The sequence below is a fragment of the Limanda limanda genome, chromosome 13, assembly GCF_963576545.1.
Source record: "Limanda limanda chromosome 13, fLimLim1.1, whole genome shotgun sequence".
Taxonomy (NCBI): Eukaryota; Metazoa; Chordata; class Actinopteri; order Pleuronectiformes; family Pleuronectidae; genus Limanda; species Limanda limanda.
In genome coordinates this window covers 17,762,620-17,786,915 of record NC_083648.1, presented here as the reverse complement: position 1 = coordinate 17,786,915, position 24,296 = coordinate 17,762,620, and the positions used below count along the sequence as shown (strand labels likewise).

Below are 24,296 nucleotides of genomic sequence, written 5' to 3'. Positions count from 1 at the left end.
AGCGCAGTGGGGGTCTGGGGGGGGGGGGGGGAGTATCACAGATCTCCGCAGCCTCCTCCCCCCGGTCTGCCTGCTGACTGCCGCACTGCCCTTGGCGCTCGTCCCCAGAAACTGCAATCCGGCCTCCCCGGGGCTGCTGCTGCTCCTGCTGCTGCTGCACCTCCTGCTGCTGCTGCTGCTGCACCTCCTGCTCCTTCTGCTGCAACTCCTGCTCCTGCTGCTGCTGCTGCACCTCCTGCTCCTGCTGCTGCTGCTCCGCGGGGCGTCCGGAGGCTCCACGGCTCCGTGTCCAGTCCACTCGTCCGGCTGCACGTCGGTGCCCCACGTCGGTCCTGCTGCTCAGCTCCCGGCTCCGCGCTGTCATGTCAGGTGGCGACAGGGCAGCCAGGTGCGTCAGAGGCAGGGGGGGGGGGGGGGTAGGGGAAGATGGGGAGGATGGGGTGGGGGGGGCTGGTTGCCCTTTTGTTTGCTCGGCTTCTCCTCCTCCTCCTCCTTCGCGTGGTCCTCAGCCAGACATCCGCGCGGCGCTACCTCAACACACGGACCGCGGGCTCTCCATCACTTTGACCCACAGGAGGAGAGAGGCCGGTCCTCACAGCGGACACCGCGGAGCGATACAAAGGGCTGCTGCTGCTGCTGCTGGTGGTGATGTGGTCCGCCCGGTGTGTGCTCCCATTCTCCGGGAAGCATGAATGGTGCGGGATGAATGGAGTCGGCGAGGCGGCATCGAACGTGCGGCGAGATCCTCAGCGTGCACCCGCCGGCCGTGCGTCGCTGCGTCGTCCCCCTGGAGGATGTTCAGAGCATCACGGTCCGGAGAGCATCCTCCTCCTCCGGCTCCTGGCGGGTCGCCCTGTGGGGGAGTGGAGGTGCTGATGCTAGAGGGAGGGGAGGGGCGTCACCCGGCCGCTGCGTAAAAAAAATAACACAACACGCCTGTGTGGGCGTGGTTATGACGCGTCACGCCTCTGTCAGATCCCCATTGGTCGCCGGGGTCAACACCGGAAGTGGTGTCACGACGCTCCGCTGCCTCCTCCTCCCGACACGCACTCACCGGTCCGCTCAGCCTGATTGTCCCTGCACGTCCCTCCTCCTCCACCTCCCCACTCACTCAGCCCCTTACCGCCGGTTCGAGTCCTCCGCTGCTGCCGGTGGTCGCTGGTGTATGATCGGCCGTCTGTTCGCTGCTGTGTCTCAGAGGCTGCCGAGCTCGTTGGCCCCGGTGTCGCTGGTGATGAAGCCGAAGGTTGTGTTCGTGCTGGGCGGGCCTGGCGCCGGCAAAGGGACCCAGTGCTCCAACATCGTGGAGGTACGAGAGATGGCGATAAAAGGACAATGTGAACCGTGGGTTGTCGTTGTTAGGGACGACTGGGGCACGATGGCAGTAGTGTGTGGTTCATATTTAGGTAGTTATTGATGTTTTTTGCGGCTCTTTTACGAGGCAATGTCTAAATTTCACCCACTTCCGGTTGTCCTCTAAAATGAACAAGTGTTCCCCTGCTAGCTAGTTAGCCGCACAGGCTGGACTCTGTGTGCTGCTTTACAAGCCGCTGTAAGCTAGTAAGAGCAATTTGAAATATTCATCGTATCCAGACTCTCTCTGAGTTCATGTTTATCAGCTGAATTCATGAAATAATAACAAATAAAACCAGTTAGCTCAGTGTGACTGTGTAAATAGCTTGAATGTGCCTACTAGCTACACCCACAGCCAACAGGATGAGGATTTGTTGACATTTGCCTCCCGTTGTAACCTTATCAGTGACTTATCTTCGCTGTGGAGATTATGAAATGGTCAGTGGTCAGGGTTTATTGGCCGAGGAACCTTCACCTCATTATGGGCGTGTATATGGAAAAGCCCAAACACACGTCAGCAGGATACACCTCAGATCAACACTTGAGGTGTGTGTTGTAGTTTCTACCCACAGCTTCAGCGAGTGTGATGATGAGACATAAGTCAAGATTAGAGTTTAAAAAGTGCCCATGTAGAGTGTATGACTGTATAAATATGATGTAATTTGCTCACATTCATACATTTTCCCCCACTTTATCACACACCACACTAGAGAAGCAGCATGTTTGTATCAAGCCATCTTAAAAGGTTGCACGTAAGAATCCTGCTCTGATATTTGTCTGAAAGTATGTGTGTGTATGTGTGAGTCATGGCTCCTATAAGAGAGACTACCAGTGCCCGTAGACGTCCAAGGGTGTTGGCTGCTGTGCTTGCTATACAGTGGTTAGGCCTGAATGGCAGCAATGCATAGAGGCTCTTTTCATTCTGCACACAAGGAGTGACTTTTCTTGATTTGTAAATGGGGAGGATTTAGCCTGTGTGTAAAAAGCTGTCCTCTTCACTGTGGAGTTTCAGTCTTAGTACAAATGGACATTGTGCAAACATGAATAAAAAAGCATGACTGTTACTTTCACTTGATGAATAATGTCCAGGTGCTTTTTTTTCACATGAGTTAATGTGTGAAAATTGTCTCTTAGAACTACAGCTACACTCATTTGTCAGCTGGGGACCTGCTGAGAGCAGAGCGAGCCAGAGAGGGGTCAGAGTTTGGACAGCTCATTGCCAACTACATCAAGGAAGGTAAAATCGTCCCTGTGGAGATCACCATCAATTTGCTCAGGAAGGTATGTATCAGATACTGGCTGCAGATCCAGTTTGTGTTTGTTTAATTCGAGATAAATCCAGACCAGAGCACTGGGGCCCAACTATTTACTCAGAACCAAATGCAACTCCACTTTGTTTAAAAAAAGCTTTTAATTAGGGCTTGAGCACCGACCATGATTATTATTTTTTTTCAGGCAAATTAATTGCCTTTTTTGAGGGCTTTAACACACTCAAAGTCACCAAAGTTTGCAGAACATTCAAAAGTGGTGAAAATGTATGTATTCTAGACTATTTTGAAATAGGCTTGGCAAAAGGGCTCAGGCCTGCATAGTAGCCATAGTTTTATTTTAATTTGTCAGCACCGTAATACTGTCCGTTTCTAGCGCAGACATGTCCAACAGACATGTCCAGCAGACTAGGTTGAATTGACATTAGGGCTAAATTTCGTTTTGTCCCTGTTTGTTAAGGCGATGGAAGAGACCATGCAGAATGATGCGGAAAAGTTCAGATTCCTCATCGATGGTTTCCCCCGCAATGAGGACAACCTCCAGGGGTGGAACACTGTCATGGATGGCAAAGCAGACGTCAAATTTGTGCTTTTCTTTGACTGCGGTAACGAGGTAGGTCGAGGAAAGCTAAAACCCCCACATCTGTTTTCAGTTGCATACAAAGTGCTGCGCTAATATCCCAAGGAGACAATTTACACTGAAGACATGATCTGGTTTGTGCACAGGTCTGCATCGACAGATGTCTAGAAAGAGGGAAGAACAGTGGACGCACAGATGACAACAGAGAAAGTCTGGAGAAAAGGTGCAGTCCTGAGACACAAGCAAAACACATGACTGAAGACCTGATCACTGTTGAATCCAAGATTTAAGCTACAAATACCTACATGAGTATAAATACACTGGTTTTTACGAATAATTTCCTTCCACTTTCAAGAATCAGTCTCATGTACTCGTTTGTTTTTGTCTGTGTCAAGTAAAACAATCATATCTGATCAGTGTGGATTTCTCAGACCCACTTGTCTCCGACTGTCGCTACCTGCACTTGTGTTTATGACCTATTTTGTGTCTCCTCAAAGTCCCCTGTGTCATCTGACCCCAATAACCAGGAACATTTTTCTTTGATGCAGAATCCAAACCTACCTACAGTCCACACGACCAATCATTGAACTGTATGAGAAGCAAGGCAAGGTGCACAAAGTAGACGCCTCTCGTTCCGTGGATGAGGTGCGTAAATAATGTGGCTGTAGCATCTATGAACAGCAACAATGGATCCCTGAAAGGCATGTGGATGATAGGAGGGAAATAAGCAAATGAGCATATTACTTCCAAATCTGTCATTCAGGGCAACAAAACATAAACATGCCTCTCCTTAAACTTGAACATTCCTGAGAAATCTGATAGGTTTTCCCAAATACGTATGTAGCTAAAGGAAGTCCTATTTTAACTTCATCAATGAGACATTACATGAAGGATTTTAGTTTTTTTTAGATTTCAGAATCTACCAGGTTTTCATCATCATCAGTCCAACATTCCAAAAGATTTTGGACACAAAGTTCAGGAAGTCAAATTAGAGGAGGAGACAGAGGACTCACTCTTAATTCAGGCTAAGCAGCATCACTGCAGCACTGAGGAAAATCCACCAGGCAGAGGGAAGAGAAATCTGCTCTCGGTGCATGATGCAGCCTAAGTGAAAAGATAGTTCATCATGTGGCCACTAGAGGCTCTTACTCCAACTGAAAAACCTCTCTCCGGAAATAAAGTAGATTCTCACTGGAAAAAAAGACACCAGCTAACGGCAAATTTCACCTCAAAATTAGTGTTTTCTGACTTCATGAACTGGTAGATAATAATCAACATACAGTACACGTCACTTGAGGCACAAGGATTACATCCTGGAAGTGGTGGAAAGTTGTCTTAGACTTTTCAACCTCATTATATGAGAAGTCTGTTATTCTGTGCTCAGTTTGTATGTGAATTGAAGTTGTGCACATTTCGTGACATTACAACTGGAACCCAGTCATGGTCCTGTGCATAACTTACACCAGTGTGATGGTAACACACACTGAGAAAGGACATAAAAGTGAAGTAAGAATCATTGTGTATCCAAGAGTTAAAAAGCAACAAATTAGTAGATTTGTTTTAAGAACCTTTTGTAGTGAGGAAAAAAAACAATCAGAGAAGTAAACATCTATTACATTTTTCAGAAAAACATCTTGGTTTACCATTAACGATCTGCTTGACTCAGAAGTCAACTAATTAATTTGCTCAGACTCCAGATGTGTTTTGTGAACTCGAACAATTGAAGCTGAAATATCATTTACTGTTTGTGACCCTCCCCCTGTTTTTCTCTTGCAGGTGTTCGCTGATGTGAAAGCCATCCTAGACAAAGAGGACTGAATCTTCCCAACTGCCAACATTCACTCACCTTTTTGGTTTTCTTTTTAACCAACTGCAAGTTCACTATAGCAAGTTCATGTCCATTCATATGACTTTTTACTTTGGTTACTTTTTGTTTTCCATGTATTTTATATCTGCTGCACTCTGTTTGAGTGTGTGTTTAATTTGTATTGGTGTGAGTCAGAAGTTGACATGCCTAGCAGTTACTTGTGATCCATGTTCAGGGATCTCACAGCTCATCTTTCATCATAGTCTGAGGCCTATGCATAGGAACGAAAATGTATCGTTAGCTTAGAGGAACACTTACAGTGCGGGAGGTCTCTATGGTATTTGTGTTTTCACTTCGTCAAAATGATGTCATCGGAAGGAGCCGTACTGTTTCAGACCAAATAGTTGTTTTAGCTCACGACGACAATTTCAGACTTTGTAGAGAGGTCATTCAAATAAAAAGCATACATCAGTCAAACTGCTTGTATGACATGTGGAGTTATTAGGTACTCTCCATCTGTGTGATTAGTGGCTCTTAATATTTGACACCCCTATTTCCTTCTTCAGAGCCATTCATCCTGGCTCATCATTTAGAGAAAACAGCCAGGTCAAAATACATATTCTCTCAAATCTGTACTGTATCTTCTTGAAGGAGGGATGATAAATCTCAAAAGTGAAACTGTGACTTTTTCTCCTTTTTGTTTTGTTTATAGAATTCGCTTTCTTTCTTGTACACATTCCCCCTGTAATATACTGTATTCACTATAAACATATAGTGCCATCGGGAAATGTTATCAAGTCAACATCTGCACAAGATTTTACAAAACCACATGCATGTACACGTAAGCCTACAGCCTGATCGACCAGCAGGTGGCGTCACTGGACAGTCTGAGAAAGTGGATCCATGAGTTTATATCTAGAGAAGATGACACATTTATCAAATAAGGTAAACAAATACTCAGATAATATCTTGATGATTACTGAATGTATAAAGACAAAATAAAACACACTACATGGGGGAGAGAATGTTCACAACGGGTTATATAAAGTCTGTGAACTGAGACCTTTAGTATCCATAAGGTTTATCATGAGCAGATAACAAAGGAAACAACGGTGCATCTGGATGTATTCTAATGTATCACATCCACAATTTCCTATATTATTGCACATGGCTGGTATTCAGTTAATATTAATTTATACAATGATTCAAATATGAACTCTCTTTTTATTTAGAAAGTGCTTTAAAATGTATTATAGATGGTTACTGTTATTACAAGGGTGCTGTAATTTCAAGGCTTTCACACTTTTTATGGGGTTCAATTAAAAAAACTGAAGGCTATGACAGAGGTGAGTGCTGTACATAATTATTTGACATTCATTGCATATTTTTCAGGAATTGTAAATTCAATAATTTCCCTCTAATACTATGTATTCTCGCCAAAATCACGCCACACATCCAACTTATTCAATAACTTCACTCTGACTTCCCAAGCCGAATCCGTACAGGTAAGGGAGACACAAGCCTGCATACATGTTGTGCCAGTGCCGGGCTAGTGCACAGGCTGGTTCGGAGTTTGTTTAAAGCCGGATCTTTGAAGAAGCAATTTACATCACTGTACATTTCAGATTTTCCAACATAACACACAAGCACAAGCACAACATCAGCAAAGGTTGACTGCAGTGAGAAAAGGAGAAAGTTTCCTCTACGGACCGCTTAGCTTGCTGGTGAGATGCTGCCGAAAATCCAGTAAGGGAAAGCTTGAATCCTGACATTGGAGGCAATAGAGGAAACTGCCACTTATATTTAAATTATTAGGGCCCGAGCACTGACATCAAAGGTGTCAGGTGAGACCCTATTGAAATTGTAAGGATTATTATTATTCAGGCAAATGAATTGGCTTTTTGAGGGCTTTACCATGCTCAACTTCTTACCAAAATTTGCAGAAAGTTAGAAAGTGGTGAAAATTTACGTATTCTGAAGGAATTTTCAATGGGTGTCGCAAAATGGCTCAACGGTGCCCCCCGAGACTCCTGAGACCCCTGGAACGTGTTCACATTGACCGTTCTTCAAAAAATTCGATATACAGGTGTATCATGACCAGACAAACAAAAAAGTCTGTAAAATTGGAAAAACACAACAGGAAGCCTGCTATTTTGCATTTAGTGGCCATTTTGGCCATATTCCACATTTTTACTTTGATGTACTTGTACCAGGGTTTTCATTAATAATTACTATTTTAATGCAGATCCCTTTGATGACACATTGTTTGGACGCAGCTGCCTTCGATTCCACACTTTTTTAATGCTTCTGCCTTTGATGATACATTGTTTAAAGGCATCTGCTTCTGCCTTTGATGATACATTGTTTAAAGGCAGCTGCTTCTGCCTTTGATGACACATTGTTTAAAGGCAGCTGCTTCTGTTACCACATTGTTTGGAAGCAGTTGCCACAAGTGTTTGTGGTAGTTTGAATCAAGAAAAGCTCCACATCTATTAGATCCATTATGTTGAGGTCTATGGATTGGTAAGAACTCAAAGACATCAGTTACAATGTGACTGATACTGTGCCTGATTAAACTGTGATAAACAAAAGGAATATTGTAGATGTTTGTCCTTGCCTTAAATTCTACATAGGATGGTGAATATCTCCATGATAGAAATTATGCACAGAGATGCCACTGCTCATGTAGCAATTTATTATAACTGTACAAAGGAACAACGTTTTTAGTAACGGTAGGACAAGGCCCACTCTCCATTTATATGTATGATCTCCAGGCTGAATGAATGTATTCAGTGTTTTTGTCTTTCAAGACAGCAAAGAGACACTCACAAAATGTTGCTTTCCAATTGCATATAAACCATTTACACTTTTATTTACTATCATAACACACTAACATCCATAAGAACATTTAAAATAGACTTAGTGTTACTCCTTCAACTTCAAACTATTTCTTATGAGTTATTAACTTTTATGGTGTAAAAGCATCAGTGCATATAGACAAATGACAAACGAAGCTGTTCACAATAAACATTGTCTATTGCTATGACATATGGTGTCAGTGATGGTAAATGTTAATAATGGAACCTTAAAAAGGGCGACAGAGCTGCAGTAACGCATCAACAGCAGGTTTTACATGTGTCAAAGATAGCAAAGGTATTGTAGTAAGGACCGAGTTAAAGTTACTTCAATATTAAAAGATCTTTGAAGTTAACAAGGCAACAACATTAATTGGCTAATGATACAATAATAACAGCTTCTCACCAACATCGTTTCAGACAGAGGAGTAAATTCATAGCAAATTTCTGTCTTTTTATGTGACTCATTGAAAAGAAAGCAGTTTTCCAGTTTCAATCATTAAGCATCATGTTCCATTGACATCACTGTCCTACCACATTCGTGTGTACCAGATTCATGTACATCGTTTCCCCTGAGACGGTTCTGTGGATCGGAAAGTAAAACTGACTTAGTATTTGTAATATAAAACACCATGAGCTAACACACCTTGAAATTGTCTCTACCGCGAAACCCTAAGCTGCTGGACTAAAGACAAGTGAAGGAAAGACCTTTTCTACAAATTTTGCAGATAAATGGAAACTAACAATATATTCAAACAACTATCTGATTTGCATATCTGCAGAAAAAGACCAGATATCGAATCAGATAAAGATATGCACAATAGGCTACATCAATATACATATGGAAATACCTGAAATCTACAGATGGTAATGCAGTACAAAGTAATAATGATGTTCTCAAAGTTTTTTAACAGCAGAATCTGTAATATAGCCTACATGTATGCAGCAGTAATATCACTTTATATTTAAATGCAGTTCAAAAAACAGAATTACTAAGCAATATGAGGACACAATACTTAAGAGAAAAAAATGACATCCTTTCCTTGTTCTCCTTGATCTTCAGGTAGATGTATAAGTGTGCATCTCCATTATGTGCTGACTTGTTTTACTCAAACAGGGTGGTAAATCTCGATTCATGACATATGGATCAAGCCTATGAATGCTTAATTAGGTAACACACACAAATTTTCGCAATAAAGTGAAGGATAAAGCACGAAATAGAAGCTATTGAAATATATGTAAAAATCGGTATGTACCAGGAGTCGATTTAGACAGTTGTAAATAATGTTTATATGTTTGATTATGTTATAAAGCAGGTTTTTTTTGTAAAGGGTGGTTGGTGTGGTATATCCACACATTTGTCATCAGTAAGAAAAAGGGGAAAGGAAAGTTAAACACATCTGGACATTTTGACACTAATGTATAAATGTACCCTCTAATGGTAAATCAAAAGAACCATGGTTGTTTTAATTTAGTTTTTCTCTTTATAGACCCCAACCTTTCATTTTCCACCATTTCTTGTATTTCTCGTACATTGAGAGATTTTTGTTTGTGTTCCTCCTCCAGCGGAGATTCTCTGGCCCTTACAAGAGTTCAGTGTCCTAACCACCCTGATGCCATCCTGGTGGAGGACTACAGAGCAGGGGACATGATATGTCCTGAATGCGGCCTCGTAGTAGGTCAGTGTTTACCTCACACACGTTTGAATCAGAGAGCACTCCGTCAAAACGGACAGGAAGGAGGAGGTCAACAGTGGTGTCTTCTCTCCTATTTTGGATAATCAATACACATCGTTATTGACATTTTGTTTAATCTTCTGTCACCTTTAGAGTAAAATCGTTTTTAGCAAGATAAGTGACCTGATGCTGCAATTTGTCACTTAAACCAAAGGCGAGAATATTTTAACACATAATATGAAGAAACACTTTTCTACATTTAAGACCAGAAAAACACTGAGATCCAACAAGTGTTATGAATTTGAAGTAATTAAAATACCATTTAGCATCAAGGCATGAACTTGAGACCTCGAACAACGGCTCACCTATTCACAGAAGGGAATTGTGCTGAGTATTGCACAATCTTCTGCTTAATAATTCCACAGGGATGTAATTGAGCCAAACTAAAGAACAGAGTGAATGTGTTTTTTATTTGCACAGACTGTCTGTGCCGGTGATTTGTGGAACTTGAACACAATCTGTTCTTTTCATCAGTGACCTTGTTCCATCTTTGAAATTGAAACCTCATCCCTTGTTTTCATCAAGGAAAACAAAGTTATCACTATCTGATCAACAACTTAGCCTGATCAATACAAAAGACTGAAAGGGGACAAACGAGACTGACGTTTTGTGTTTAACCCAAAGTTAAGTACTGATGTATTAAAAACTCTGGATAGTGTTTGCAAAGGGAAAACGTGTTAATCCAGAGTGAAGTAAACACTTTCATTATAATCATTCAGCAAATCAAAGCTGCTTAGAATTCATGTGTAAAACATTTAACTTGGGCCTCCTTAAAGTTCAACTTTCTTATTCTTATAATCTTATGATCTTATGATCTTATGATCTTATGAACTTATGAACTTATGAACTTATGGACTTATTCTTTTATTTCATCTGACCAAATGGTTCCTCCTCAGCGGACCGTGTAATTGATGTGGGCTCAGAGTGGCGGACGTTTTCTAATGACAAAGACCTTAAAGACCCCTCCAGAGTGGGAGACGCCGAGAACCCACTGCTCAGTGGAGGAGACCTCACCACCATGATCAGCAAGGTGAGAGTTACAGTTACAGTCGCTCCATGACCTCTGTGTTTGCAAGTTTAATCATTGGGAAGATGTGAGAAAACCTTCAGTGATTTGAATTACTCTTAATTATTTTTTGTTAAGATTAGAGGTTGTGGCGTAGTTTTCTTAACTGACTCAAATTCCAAAGCCATGTATAGAAATACAAAAGAATGTAAAAATTAAAGGTATTTTATATGTGTCAGATCCCTTGTTTTTCTGGATTATTCAATAAATTTTTTTCCTGTTCAACTTGCATTATATGCATGTAATAACTTTTCTATACTTAGCGTGTTTATGCAGGTAAAGCCAGTAAAAGGCGATTATTGAACAACCAGTAAAACACAACTTCAGAGTTATGAGGGCTTCTTTTGAAATACAGTTGCAATATTTTTTAAGAACAAACTTTCTTTGTTTCCACCACAGGGAACTGGTGCAGCTAGTTTTGATGAGTTTGGAAAATCAAAGTACAGGAACCGGCAAACCATGAGCAGCTCCAACCGGGCCATGCTCAACACCTTTAAAGAGATCAGCACCATGGCAGATCGCATCAACCTTCCAAGAAACATCATAGTAAGTTCCTGTCACTGTTCTCTCTGCCTGGTTTGGTTCAGACGATACCACAACACAGATGTGTCTCTGTTAGCGACAGGCATGTTCAAGGTCAGCTGAATCATAGAGAAGACGTTTTCAGACATGACCTGTGGAGAAAATAAGGAGAATCGACTTTGGAGTTTATACATTCACATCACAACTCTCTTGATATTTAAGTCTGTTTCTTCTGAGTGTCTTACCGGGATCTTTTGGCTTTCGTTTTCCAGCGGGGAATCCCCTGGGGAATCCCCCGACTTAAGTGTATGTCTTAGAAAGCAGCTAGTGAGAGAAACGAAAGCCACCTGGAAGAAACATGGTGAACGAGAGAAACAAAACAGAAACTTGTGGTTATTATGTAATTCTTAGTAGGAATGTATAAGTGTATAGACAAACCCTGGAGACTGAAGTCTCTGCTGGAAGTGACAAAAACTGTTTAATCTGGGGTCTGTGTCTCATGAAGGGTTCATTCTCATCATATGTGTGTGTGTTCTGTGATGTAAATGTCCTGCTTTACATATATAATGTAAAGGAAATATACATTAATGATGTGAAGGATATTGTGATTTTAAATTGAAATAAAAAAGACAAGTGGATATTTGTAGAGACGCAAATTGTAATATTGTGTTAATTGAAGTTCTTATTTTGGGTTTCATAAGAAAACACAATTGAATACAAGAAGATTGTTGTTGTGGCTTTTGCTAATAATAGCTAGTAATGAGTTTCCTGTTAATAATCTTCTTGCTCTGCAGGACAGAACCAACAACTTATTCAAGCAGGTGTATGATCAGAGGACTCTGAGGGGACGAGCCAACGATGCCATTGCTTCGGCTTGTCTCTATGTCGCCTGCAGACAAGAAGGTGTACCGAGAACTTTTAAAGGTCAGAATCATCGTTTTGATTGATCGTTCGGTTACATTGTTAAAGTCACAGCTGCTCTTGAAGAATGCCATTTCTCAACACTAGAAAGAAATTCTGCCTCTTCTTCATTTATGCAAACACGTCTCCACAATTCTTGAAGATGCTTGAGAATTAGCATCTGTCTTTAAATTCATATTTAATGGCGGGAAACCATCATCTTGATTTTGCATTTACTTATGTTAATTTAAAATTATAAATACTTATTTCACCTTAGTTAAGAGAAAATGTTGTTAATAAAGAAATAAGGAAGGAATTTACTCCTTTGACTAAATATGACTATGACCGTATGGTTTGAAAAAATCAATTAAATAAAAGTAAAGGATGTATGTTCTTCTTTTCTCTCACCTTGCCTTGGAAGTATCAGAAGGACAAAGCCCCTCGAAAAACGCGAATATTATTATGACAATCAGTTTTCTTTCTCAGTCCAAATTAATGTCTTCCCCTGATCTCCTCGTTTTCTCTCCAGAGATCTGTGCCGTCTCTAGAATCTCCAAGAAGGAGATCGGTAGATGCTTCAAGCTGATCCTGAAGGCGCTGGAGACCAGCGTGGACCTAATCACCACGGGAGACTTCATGTCCCGCTTCTGCTCAAACCTCGGGCTGTCTAAGCGTGTGCAGATGGCAGCCACCTATATTGCCAGGAAGGCCGTGGAGCTGGACCTGGTTCCCGGCAGGAGCCCCGTCTCTGTGGCCGCGGCAGCTATTTACATGGCCTCCCAGGCCTCCGCAGAGAAGAAGAACCAGAAAGGTGATTGTTGATCTGCGTTTAGACCAGAGGTGAAACAGACAGATCTGTACAATTCATAGATAAAATAAAAGGTTGCTCCCAGTTTGAAAGTGGGAAGGGTCCAAATAAAGGGTGAACAGGTTCAGGAAAAACTGTAAAGTACATGTTATAGTAAATCTATGTATTTGTAAACAGATGGAAAGTTGTGGGCATTGGTAACTATGAGGTTATAAGAAGATCCAGACCCTGGCTCTGAATGATGTTTCTCCACTTACTTATCGTTGGAAATGCATTAGAAGTCAGTAGATTTACTGCTGTTCAAACATTTCAGCTTTGTCTTTGAACCTTCCACAGAAATCGGAGATATCGCCGGGGTCGCAGACGTCACAATCAGACAGTCGTACCGACTCATCTACCCGCAAGCTGCGGAACTTTTCCCTCCAGGCTTCATATTCGACACGCCCCTGGACAAGCTGCCTCAGCTGTGAAGACCTGTTTTTGCACAGTATTTTTTCTCATGTTTTAAAAAAAATAAATCCTATATGTTTTGAATTTGGGCGATTTCTCCTCTGTCTCTTCCAAAGACTTCAGGCCCTTTATCTAGGCACTCTCACAGGAATAAGATGGACACATTCCAGTGCTGAAAGAAACTAGCTTGCAGACTCATTTGTGCTTATATACTGTACTTTGTATATATGTCCAAGTGAGAATATGTAACTTGATGCTTGCAAATTTTAGGCTGGTTTCATACTGTATACATAAAAAATGTTAGTTAGTAAAAAAGTTAGATTGTTAGTTTGTAATAAAACATATTATAAAAAAAAAGGATTTTCAGTAAAGCATCATCATCCGCTCATGGTTTAAATAACATTAAAGGGGACATATTATAAAATTCCACTTTTGTAGTGCTTCTTTCTACACGTTAATTTGGGTATCTAGCATACCGTCCCAAAAACTCTGGAAAAACAGGTCAATCTGAGGAGGGCTGCTTTAGATATTTTGATCAAAATATGTTTCAGACTTTTCTTTAAGACCCGAATGAACCATATCAACTGCGGTAAAATGGGCATAATATGTTTCCTTTAAAACAAATTTTTTACATAAAATCTTTAACTTTATTGATTAAATATTTAATTTTGCACTCTCTCTGGAGCCTCTCGCTCAGTCAATCCGGATGTCTAAAGCTATCACTCCTATCACTGTGTTCGGGACCACACATTACATATCTTTGTATGCGGATGACATCCTCATATATCTAGGGAACGCACAGCAGACTCTGCCTGATGTTTTATCTATTTTCCAATGTTTTAGTGAGATATCAGGGTACAGAATAAATTGGACAAAGTCAGCCTTCTTACCTCTGAATGACCAAATGAGAAACATAGCTTTACCTACAAATATACCAGTAGTCAACGACTTTAAGTATTTGGGAATTAAGATTAGCTCATCAGTACAGACCATTGTCAAGTCCAATTATGAAGAAACTCTGTCCAACATAACCCGTGACCTTGATAAATGGTCCGCGCTGCCATATTATCTTAGATCTCGTGTATCTATTATTAAAATGAATGTGCTTCCCCGGATTAACTTTGTGAGTGCAATGCTGCCTTTGTCACCACCCCCACGTTTTTGGGTCAAAGCCCAGCAGATCATTTCTAAATTTGTCTGGAATAGAAAGCGTCCTCGTCTCAGATAATCCACAGCACAAAGAGATAGAGCTGACGGGGGTCTCTCATTGCCTAACCCCAAATTATATCACTGGGCCTTCACTCTGCGACCTCTGATCAGCTGGTTTGACGAGGGTATCGAGACATCATGGCGAACACTGGAGGAGAATATGGTTCGTCCATTGAAACTAAATGAAATCTTATTTTCCAATGTTCCCCCTAAAGAAATCTCAAGTCAGCTATTGTCCCATTGTGTCTCATGTATTAGCAGTCTGGAGGGCAGCGGAAAACATTTGTGGTATTCTATCTAATTGGAACCCGTATTCACCTACTTTTTATAATGATCGTCTGTTGATGGGTAAATCTCCAATTAAGTTTGGTCAGTGTCGCCAGTGGTATGACAAGGGGATTCACTCCCTTGGTGATATTTTTGGGGACAGAGGCCTATACTCTTTTGAAGAGCTCACATTCCGGTTCAACTTGCAACATTCCACTTTTTATTTCTACTTGCAGCTAAGAACAGCCATGAAAACATATGGTGTACCCTGGCAAGGTCCACTGGAGGAACACTCTTTAATCAAACTTTTGCATCAGGGCCGGGAATCCAGAAAAATTGTATCTAAACTGTATCGTTATTTCCTTGAAAAATCTTATTGTACTCTGCCAGTGAATGCATCTTGGCGGGCAGATATTCCTGACCTTGACCTCGACTTCAGCTGGGATGGGGTTGGGGAGACAGTCATACAGTCATCCAGAAACCCTGACCACCAACAGATTCATCTAAATTTCATTCACAGAACATACATGACTCCTCGTAAACTGTACTGCATGAAAATTAAAGATAATCCGAACTGTACACTATGTACTACTGGCACTGTGGGCACCTTTTTCCACATGATTTGGGAATGCCTAGGGGTTGAACATTTTTGGAGAATAGTGCAGAGTGAATTGTCATTGCTATTGTCCATTCCTATCCCCCTGTCCCCAACTGTTTTTATTTTAAATGATATTTCTCAACTGAAACTCACGAAATCCTCAAAGTGCGTATTTCTGGCTGGCCTAACTGCAGCTAAAAAGATGATAGCAACAAGGTGGAAACCACCCCATATACTATTTCGGCGACAGTGGCTACTTCATAGATGTTGCGCTTCTTGAATTGTCCACAGCACGCGTCCATGGTGCAAAGGAGGAAGTGTCATTGTACTGGGCTCGAACAGTGGAGCTTTTTTCAAGGGCTTTTTGGTGTGAGCTGAGCTATCCTGATGAACTGGAAATCAGGGAAGGCCATCAATACCACATCTCATCTATTCAAATCTACTAATTAATTACACATCAATGGAAATATGATCTGCCTCAATTAAAATACAGAACGATGACTTCAATGTAATCTGGGATCCATTCACTCTATCAACTAACTTCACTCATCTCCTCCTTTTGTCTGCTAACACACTGATTGAACAGCAGGGGGAGTCAGAGAGAGGGTTCAGCCTGTGACCAATACAAATACTTAAAGGTTTTTTGTTTCAAACAATGAACAATGCTGTTGGAAACAGTGCTACATGATAAACGTTTATTTTCATTTTTTAAATATATATATATATATTTTTATATATATATATATTGTACACACATATACATGTATGTAAATTGCAGTTGCAAAGACATTTGCTTACATATTACTAATATTCCTGAGCGTTTTAGCTTGAGTGTATCTGCACCTTATGAACGATACACAACAGATTGTCAGATTTCATAACATTAGTACCTGACATGCATACAAACAATGACAAGGCAAAGTACCAAATGCAACATCACAAAAGCAGCTTATATCTTTCGTATTACCAAACTGTAAATGCTTGAATAGCTAGTCTGACAATAGAAAAGTGTGAATGTAAGGCACTATGAATACACTTATACATATAGGTGCACTATAAAACATAGGGTTAGATGAAATACAACCTAACTTTAATGATCCTGTGGCAACGTTGGATCATTGCAGCACCAAAATGAATTAAGTACAGAAAAGAGAAAAATAGACTATAAATAAGAATTTAGCAGGTGCTGGACATTGGGGTTTGAACAAACAATTTCAACGGGTCAACATTTAAAGTAGAAATATTTGAAAAGTATGAAAATATATATGAATCACAGCATTATGAGTATGTGCAAAATATGAACAAAAGCCTAAAAATAATGAGAAAATAATATGTACAAAGCAATTTTCTCAATCTGTGCATGAACAACATGTAGCGCAAACTGGGAAATGGCAAAATAACAAGCCCTTGTGTTATCAAGTCAGTGAAGCTCACTGTGCGTGACACAAACCAAGTCAATATATTCGTACTCTGCCAGCAGATGGCAATGTGGAAATATATATTATCTTATTTACAAAAATAGACTGAGTAACGGCATGAACTTTGACCACATTAGTTGGGGAAATTCATACCATAATCGAAAGCAGAACTGTAACAGTGATTCTCAATCCGAATGACAAAGAGGACTGTCCTTCAATGCTGACATTCAGTTACGTAATTTGTAAAATAGAGAAATACCTGCTCAGAATCACATTCAAAAATGTACACTCTGCTTTAACACATTCACAACGGAAGCAAGGACTTCTACAATCTTAAACTAAGAGCTACCAAATACTGAAGAGCTTACACAAAGTAATATGCATCATTTACAAATGCATACGTGTTTATGTTTCTGTTTCGAAAAAAAATAGAAACTCTTTTGACAACATGGTGGCCTACGTTAAACGGGGGGGAAAGAAATGACACATAGGAGGACTGCGGCCCACTCAGCAGGAGGTCACCAGGCCTGTGGCGATGCTGCTGGGAGTCCTGCGATACTGAGCCTTGGTGTTGGTGACGGCCCCGTGCTTCTGTCGGAGATGAAGCCTCAGCTGACTCTTGTGTCTGAAGTGGAGGTCACATTTTTCACACTAAATAGGAAAATGAAAAGAATTAATTTCAACCACTTTGCACGTGGACATTTTAATCCTCCCCCTACACACAAACAGTTTTAGTTAATCGCTGACACAGTGGCTTAGGAGACGAAACCGACAAAGCAGCTTACATGATAAGGCTTCTCTCCGGTGTGAATGCGCATGTGGCTCTTAAGTGTCTGCAGGTGGCGGAAGTGTGTTCCACAGATCTCGCAAGGGTACGGCTTCTCTCCGGTGTGAATTAACACGTGAGCGCGAAGATGGGCCACCTGGAAGGAAAATGGAAAACACATTAAATATATACAAACTGGAGGTTGAGATTGTGCAAAGCTTTATTAGAGATCGGGCTGTTCTCACCTGAACAAATCGAGAGCCGCACGTCTCACACTTGTATGGCTTTTCTCCGGAGTGGATGCGGGTGTGAGTTTTGAGGTTGGCTGGTCGGTTGAACTGAGCACCACAGATGTTGCAATGGTACGGCTTCGAACCTGGAAGATCAGAGGGTTGTGCTTTTAATAACACAGTCACATCCCTAAAGTCCACTTAATTGTACCATTAAAAACTAACAGTTCCTTATTCATTTTATTATTAACCGTAAATTACTTACCAGTATGAACCGTCTTGTGGCTGGCCAGGTTGCCCTTGTAACGGAAGGCGGCCTGGCAGCAGTCACACTTGTATGGCTTGTCACTGTGGACCTGGACCATGTGATCTTTGAGGGAATCTTCATCTGTGAACTTGAAGTCGCAGCCATTGCAGAAGAAGGTGTGGTTTTCTGTGGAAAGAAAAAGTCACCTGAGTCATCCTGTGCGAAGTCTTTCTAATTGGGAAAAGTAGACTCAGCCATTTTGACCCCACAGATTCTGTATTGCCACAACAGTAAGGCACTTTGTGTCTGCACGTACCACAGCTGGAGGAGGAATACTTGTGTAGTTTGGTAGTTTCCTCTCTGCTGTAGGAGTCTGGAGACAGGTGATCCATCTCCATTCGCGGAGGGCTGTCACAGCCACAGGAGGAGCATCTGCGGTGACTGCACACAGAAGGAAGACCATTAAGTTCATATGAAGTTCTCGTATCATATTAAACAAATGTATAGTGTGTTTAATTTATTGTTTCGACATTGACATGTAGTTTTACCTGATACTGCTGCATGTGCTGCTGCCGCTGCTGTCAGCACTCTGGGACTTGGGGATGTCTTCTCTGTGCTCGCTGGCTCCCTCGTCTGAATGGACCTCGCTGTCTCCACCTGTTCCGATGCTCCTGCAGGGGCTCAGCATTGGGGACAGGGATATGGGTTCCGCGTTGCCTCCCTGAGACTCTTTTTCATTCTCATCAGGAGTTTGGTTCATGACGATGAACTTGTACTTCTTCCAGTTGCGGGCCTTGGTGTCTGTTGGGTAGTCCGAGGGCAGTTTGAGGCTCATGGATGCATTTCTGCTGCTGCTGGACTCGGTAGGTGAGTTTGGCTGACAGTCAGATCTCAGTGGGCTCTGAGGGCTACAAATCACACCTTTGCTAAAGCCCGGACACAACCTCAGGCAACTGGTTTGCGGGTGCTGAATGTTTTCTTCCTCCATTGGAGCGGCAGGCCTGTGATTGCTCTCGTGGTCTCCTGCTGGTTGGATGATATTATTGGGGCAACTGGGGTGTGATGGCACTGGGTGAGAGAGCATTGTGGTGGATTCACTGTGAGCTATGTTGGTGTTGAGTACCTGCGAGCATTGTGTTTGGGACAAAGAGCCACCTCTGGGAAGGGTTGTAATCTTATGGGGGTCTTCAAACTTCCCATCATGGCCTTGGATGTCACCATAGACATGATAGGAGCCAGACGTGTTGATGCCCCTGAAGACATTGGGAACGGTGCCCCGGCACTCCTGGAAAGGGGAGATGGTTGGTATGTGGTTGTTTCTGAAGTCTGGCTCTTTCTCATCGGCAGGCCTCGATCCAGAGATCTCCTCAGCCAGATGTAATGAGTTGGTCTGTACCACTCCAGGCTGCATATCGAGAGAGTGATGCCTGCAGAAACACATTCAACTGCAAGTCAGGTTCATTCAAGTTTGAGCAAGTCAAGGGAATGTGTTGAATTACATAATCTGCTGTCTTTTACCTGGAGTTGATGAACCTGTGGCAGGTGTCAACCACGTGTTCCATCTGGAGATAGATGGCTGTGTTCATGGTGGCCAGGACCAGACTGTCTTTGAGGTTCAGACAGGATGAGTACATGAAATCAAGCAGAATGGAGAAACCCTTGGGGTCCACTTTGGGGTCTAAGGTGATGGCACTTAGGTCTGCATTCGCTGGGTTCATGAATACGGAATAAAAGAAGCCACTGTAAGAGAGAAAGAGACAACATGTTTAATCATCTGTAAAGTATAGATTGCACAAGTCTGGATCAGTTTTCAGGAAGGTGTGACTGTGACAAGGGCGTTTATTCAGTGAGCTCAATCTTATGAAAATGTAACACAATTCTAGTTCAGTCAGACAACTCACGTTCGGACATTTATTGCAGCTTTAAAACAGATTTAGTGTTTGGCTTCTAGGCTCCAACTTAATCACTCCCCCATATGATTACACAGGAATGATGGGAATGACCCGTTGGAGCCTATACGTGGATGCTGGGGTGGTGGAGGGGCTGAAGCAACAGGTGGGAATACTGCAGCAGCATTGCGAGCAAGAGGGGTTGATGGGAAATGTCTCTCTGGTTAAATAGACCACCAGATGAGGTGGGTGTGTAATATAGATGGCTGTGGAGAGTGAGGTATGTCACGTAATGTATGTCACATGATTGGCGCACCGCAGCTCGCCGGTGTCGTCACATTTCTTTGACAGGCTCAAAATAACCATACGTATTCATATTGCTTATCCTGTGTCAGATTTCATGATGGTGCGTACCTGCAGGCCACCAAGATGGCCTTGTGAGCATGGAAGGGCTGCCCGTCCACCTGTATGGTGACGTCCGTCAGGATGTTCCTGCTGCGGAGACGGTTGAAGTTGAGCAGCACGTCACCTGCGTGGCGTGTGAATTGGATACAGCCATCTGCCGTTGTGGCCATGCTGTCACAATCTGATGCCGGGGAAAAAGTCAATAATAAAGTGTGAATCACATGTGACTGTAAATGGGATCTACTGCTTAATAATAAAAACAACTGAAACATACGCACACTGTAATATGCAGACAAAAATGTGAGTATGTTGGAGCCAATATGAACAAAACTCTGTTTTTGTGACATAACTTAAATTATAAATAATACTATATACACAATAAAACAAACTAAGGCTTTCTAACATATTTGGAGAAAAAGTGTATAATACACTGACGTAATCGTCTTAAAGACAAATAAAAGAATCGATAAATAACTTTTTTAAATATAAGATAATTTATAGTCTTAGAACTTCCGGCTCATACTCATCTCTAACACAAGCCACGTGCCCTCAGGATTTAAAATCACAACAAGCTCTGGAGCCAACGTGTCTTGACTCCTTTTTACCCGAGGGTGGCGCTATCGCACAGAGAAGTAAAGGGAGGTGAACAGACTCCTGGAGCGACGCCTTGCTTCTTGTTATTGGGCGTTAATGTCTGTGTAATTACCTATGATCAATGTTTTTCACACAAAATTATTACCCCCCCACCCCGAAACTGCGATTTCTTTTCAAATCTGTTCTTTTAAAGTTAGAACAAAGTCCAGTCTCATTTCAGAGGCAACAACAAAAAGACGAAACTACAAGATCATAAAAGAGCATTTAAAGACGACTTCAGATGATGGAGTGTTTGTTCTTCAGCAGAGTTCTGTGTCTCTGGGAGTCTGAGGCAGCAGCAGCCTGAGTGGGAGCAGACTGGGAGCTGCTGCAGTAGTAAACGTGTTTGACGTTGAGCACATTCCGTCCTGGCCGCTCAGATTAGGTTGCCAGTGCACAGCGAGGTTTCCTGTTTCCCTCATCCCCGTTTAACCCATTAACATTCACTCCCCGCTGCAGATCAACTCGCCCAGGCAGAGAGTTATTTCCAAACCCTTCGAACATTTAAGACCACGGCGGCGGAGGGGGGGGTTTAAACGGGACGTGGCTTTAGCTGGAGCGATTAGTTGTTTGCTGCGTAACTTCGGCCGAGCGCCAGCGAGCACGAGCCCGCTGCAACTTCTTGAGAATACGGCGAAAGTGCGCACAACTGTTGTAAGTGCGACCACAACATGTCTGCGCTCGGGTTTACGGTAATTGGCAGGAGTCGTCGGCTCTTCTAGGCCATTGGAAGACTTTAAGAGAAGGGTTAAGATTGTTTGAAGATCAGCAAAGTGACTGTGAACCAGACCCACCAGGTCCTGTTGCGCCACTTTCGATCGCTACCACCACCCCGCCCTCACTTTCCAAAACACACGTCAGATAAAACCCACAACATCCATACATGAAGCCGAAGGGACTCCAAGCTGAAGCTAAACTAAAGCTGCGTTGGCTAAATGTTTCCATTTCGCTGCTCTTTTAAAAACTACGTGTGGCTGAAAAAAGTTCAGCTGAATCCAAAAGCTCACACAACCCCAAGTCGCACTTTCGACTCAAACACAAGCACAGAAAGCCCGGCTGTCAAGGAAAAGAAGCAAAACAAAGTCACAACTTTCAAATCTGCTACTTCACTTCTAAGTCAAACATGTTATTCAAAGCACTTAAAGGTTAAAAGCTGTCAAAGTCTCCCCGGAGCAGCCGGAGCGGCCACATGAGCCCGCGTGCTACTTCACTACACTTCTGACCTAATTCTGAGAAAATGGGAAGGAAAAAATGTCACCTTGTAAAAGTTTCCTCGAAACTCTGTGCATATCCAGTTCTGAGAATCCAGTTCTAAGAAACACAGCAGCTCAATTCTCGGAAATTTAACAGAGGACCGTACCATTCTGCACAGCGCGGGGGAGCCGCTCCCGGCTGCGGGCCTCCGTTCGCCGCCTCGCCGCGTGTAACATTACACACAACACACAGCCGAGCAATAAACATCACTGTTGAGACGTGTTTCAATGTTTGTTGCGGTGTGTACTCGCCATTTTAGCTGTTGTTGAGTTTTTTGTTCGACGTATGCTCATTTCCCCGTGGAATGGATAGCTCCAAATGCAAGGTCAGCTGACCGAGTTATAAATACTGAGGGGAACATGAGAACATGTTGTCTCTGTAAACCTGCCCGAGATCCAGAGAACATATGAGAAAAGTCAGTCATCTTCAAATAATCCAAAATATTAGTTGGTTAGTTCTGACACATGAGTCTGATTTGTTATTTTACTTCCCTACTCTGAAAAACTGCTTCAGACGCAGGAGCCATGTTTCACCCAGTTCAAATGATGACGAACTATTGGGAGTGACACATTTCATGTTTATTTAATGTCATTCAATATTTGATACCTTGAGTCGTGCAAATTCTTTATTTCTGTCAGTGCTTTAATTACGTGTCAGATATGTTTGCACTGAACACTTGGCTGGCCTTCTGGGAAAAACCTGCAACACTAGTTACTGTCAATGATCTCACATCCTTGTGTGTGTGTTCCTGTCCTTATACCTCAGTGAGGGTCATTAAAGACCCTCCAGAGTGAGGACATTTTCAGAAAGTGAGGACATTTTGACTGGTCATCACTATTTCAATGTGCTGTTAGGGTTAAGACTTGGTTTTAGGGTTAGGTTTAGGCTTTCAATTTGGATGGTGAAGGTTGGGGTAAGGGGCTAGGGAATGTATTATATCAATGAGTGTCCTTACTAAGATAGGAGTGTGTGTGTGTGTGTGTGTGTGTGTGTGTGTGTGTGTGTGTGTGTGTGTGTGTGTGTGTGTGTGTGTGTGTGTGTGTGTGTGTACTTGTACAGATACCATTTTTGACCATTTTGAGAGGGGACATTTTGGGAGAGTGATGTCTGGCCACTTTCAATGGGCGGTTTGAGGGTTGAGTCTTGTTTTTAGTGATAGGGTAAGGCATTAATTGTGAAGGTTAGTGTAAGGGGCTGGGGAAGGCATTATGCCAATGAATGTCCTCAGGAGTGCAATGTTGTGTGTCTGTGTACTTGTGTGTGTGTGTGTGTCTGTGTCCTCAACCCCCATAAAGGCTTACTTGCACTCATATATGTTCCCACCACTTCCTGTCTCGCCGTCCCAGCTGTGCATGAATCTTGTTAAAAAACTCTGAGTAGCAACCCTGCGTTTGAGTCAACAAATCACTAAACAAACTGCCCTTCAACCAACAACCAACAAGACCTTTTGAGATAACCCCCTAATCAAAAGCGCCTGGATATGCATGAATGAGTGGCATGCACACAATAATGCAAAGATCATTAAGATCAGACAGTGTGTAATGACATATTCCTGATCACTCTCTTTATGACTTGCTCGTGATTAACAGTGAGTCATCTGCTAAATATCTCAATGCAGGACCTAATTATTACGTCCTTATCATGTATCTGTGACTATTTCTGTCTTCCTTCATGTAAAGTGGTTTGTTCCTCACCAGCTCCTTGGCAACTGCTCAGGAATTTGTACCTTATGCAACATGCTTCCTTAGTCTATGCTGTACCGGGTTCATATGCAGGCTTTATGTTGAACAATATCTGGGAATATGGTGAAGAGAGTTTTCTTTCAGCTTTGTGCATGTGATCACAGTGTAGCTTACTAATGCAGTATTTCTATCAATTATTACTTTTTGAAAGACTTAATGAAGTGACATAGAACAACATTTTATCCAGTAGGACTGCAGTAATGGAGAACTAGAGCGAGAGAATTGTGACTCCACTGAGGATTGCCTCTGTCGCATAAATATAAACAATCAGGGCAGAAAGACAATCAGACTCG

The 24,296-nt window shown here is 42.2% G+C and overlaps 3 protein-coding genes across 4 annotated transcripts; 2 read left to right on the top strand and 1 right to left on the bottom strand.

Annotated features, from left to right (window-relative positions):
- The first annotated feature begins 1,044 nt into the window (after positions 1–1,044).
- cmpk (cytidylate kinase) lies at positions 1,045–5,692 on the top strand. The gene is made up of 6 exons (XM_061083883.1): positions 1,045–1,309; positions 2,488–2,634; positions 3,082–3,234; positions 3,348–3,424; positions 3,750–3,846; positions 4,978–5,692. The coding sequence occupies exons 1-6, from the start codon at positions 1,166–1,168 to the stop codon at positions 5,017–5,019; spliced, it is 660 nt and encodes a 219-aa protein (XP_060939866.1). The 5' UTR covers positions 1,045–1,165; the 3' UTR covers positions 5,020–5,692.
- Positions 5,693–8,419: 2,727 nt separating this feature from the next.
- Positions 8,420–13,365, top strand: LOC133017526 (transcription initiation factor IIB-like). The gene is made up of 7 exons (XM_061083633.1): positions 8,420–8,460; positions 9,403–9,542; positions 10,496–10,629; positions 11,065–11,211; positions 11,982–12,111; positions 12,617–12,898; positions 13,232–13,365. The coding sequence occupies exons 1-7, from the start codon at positions 8,420–8,422 to the stop codon at positions 13,363–13,365; spliced, it is 1,008 nt and encodes a 335-aa protein (XP_060939616.1).
- A 2,766-nt stretch (positions 13,366–16,131) lies between these two features.
- On the bottom strand, positions 16,132–22,306 carry bcl6ab (BCL6A transcription repressor b). 2 transcript variants are annotated; one of them, XM_061083998.1, is made up of 9 exons: positions 20,653–20,695; positions 20,384–20,555; positions 19,599–19,820; positions 18,629–19,507; positions 18,397–18,521; positions 18,099–18,266; positions 17,849–17,979; positions 17,623–17,760; positions 16,132–17,488 (listed from the first exon to the last, which is right to left on the bottom strand). In XM_061083998.1, the coding sequence occupies exons 2-9, from the start codon at positions 20,542–20,544 to the stop codon at positions 17,345–17,347; spliced, it is 1,968 nt and encodes a 655-aa protein (XP_060939981.1). In that variant the 5' UTR covers positions 20,545–20,555; positions 20,653–20,695; the 3' UTR covers positions 16,132–17,344. The 2 variants fall into 2 exon arrangements, with proteins under 2 accessions (XP_060939981.1, XP_060939980.1); XM_061083997.1 differs by lacking the exon at positions 20,653–20,695 and adding an exon at positions 22,266–22,306 and having other exon boundaries at positions 16,133–17,488.
- Positions 22,307–24,296: the final 1,990 nt, after the last annotated feature.

Coding starts and splice junctions, on each gene's coding strand:
- cmpk (XM_061083883.1), top strand. CDS start 1,166: ATGATCGGCCGTCTGTTCGCTGCTGTGTCTCAGAGGCTGCCGAGCTCG. Junction 2,635..3,081: donor CCATCAATTTGCTCAGGAAG/GTATGTATCAGA, acceptor CTGTTTGTTAAG/GCGATGGAAGAGACCATGCA. Junction 3,425..3,749: donor AGAGAAAGTCTGGAGAAAAG/GTGCAGTCCTGA, acceptor TCTTTGATGCAG/AATCCAAACCTACCTACAGT.
- LOC133017526 (XM_061083633.1), top strand. CDS start 8,420: ATGTACATCGTTTCCCCTGAGACGGTTCTGTGGATCGGAAA. Junction 9,543..10,495: donor TGAATGCGGCCTCGTAGTAG/GTCAGTGTTTAC, acceptor GTTCCTCCTCAG/CGGACCGTGTAATTGATGTG. Junction 10,630..11,064: donor TCACCACCATGATCAGCAAG/GTGAGAGTTACA, acceptor TTTCCACCACAG/GGAACTGGTGCAGCTAGTTT.
- bcl6ab (XM_061083997.1), bottom strand. CDS start 22,296: ATGCACAGAGTTTCGAGGAAACTTTTACAAG. Junction 18,267..18,396: donor GTATTCCTCCTCCAGCTGTG/GTACGTGCAGAC, acceptor TTCTTTCCACAG/AAAACCACACCTTCTTCTGC. Junction 17,980..18,098: donor CCACAAGACGGTTCATACTG/GTAAGTAATTTA, acceptor CTGATCTTCCAG/GTTCGAAGCCGTACCATTGC.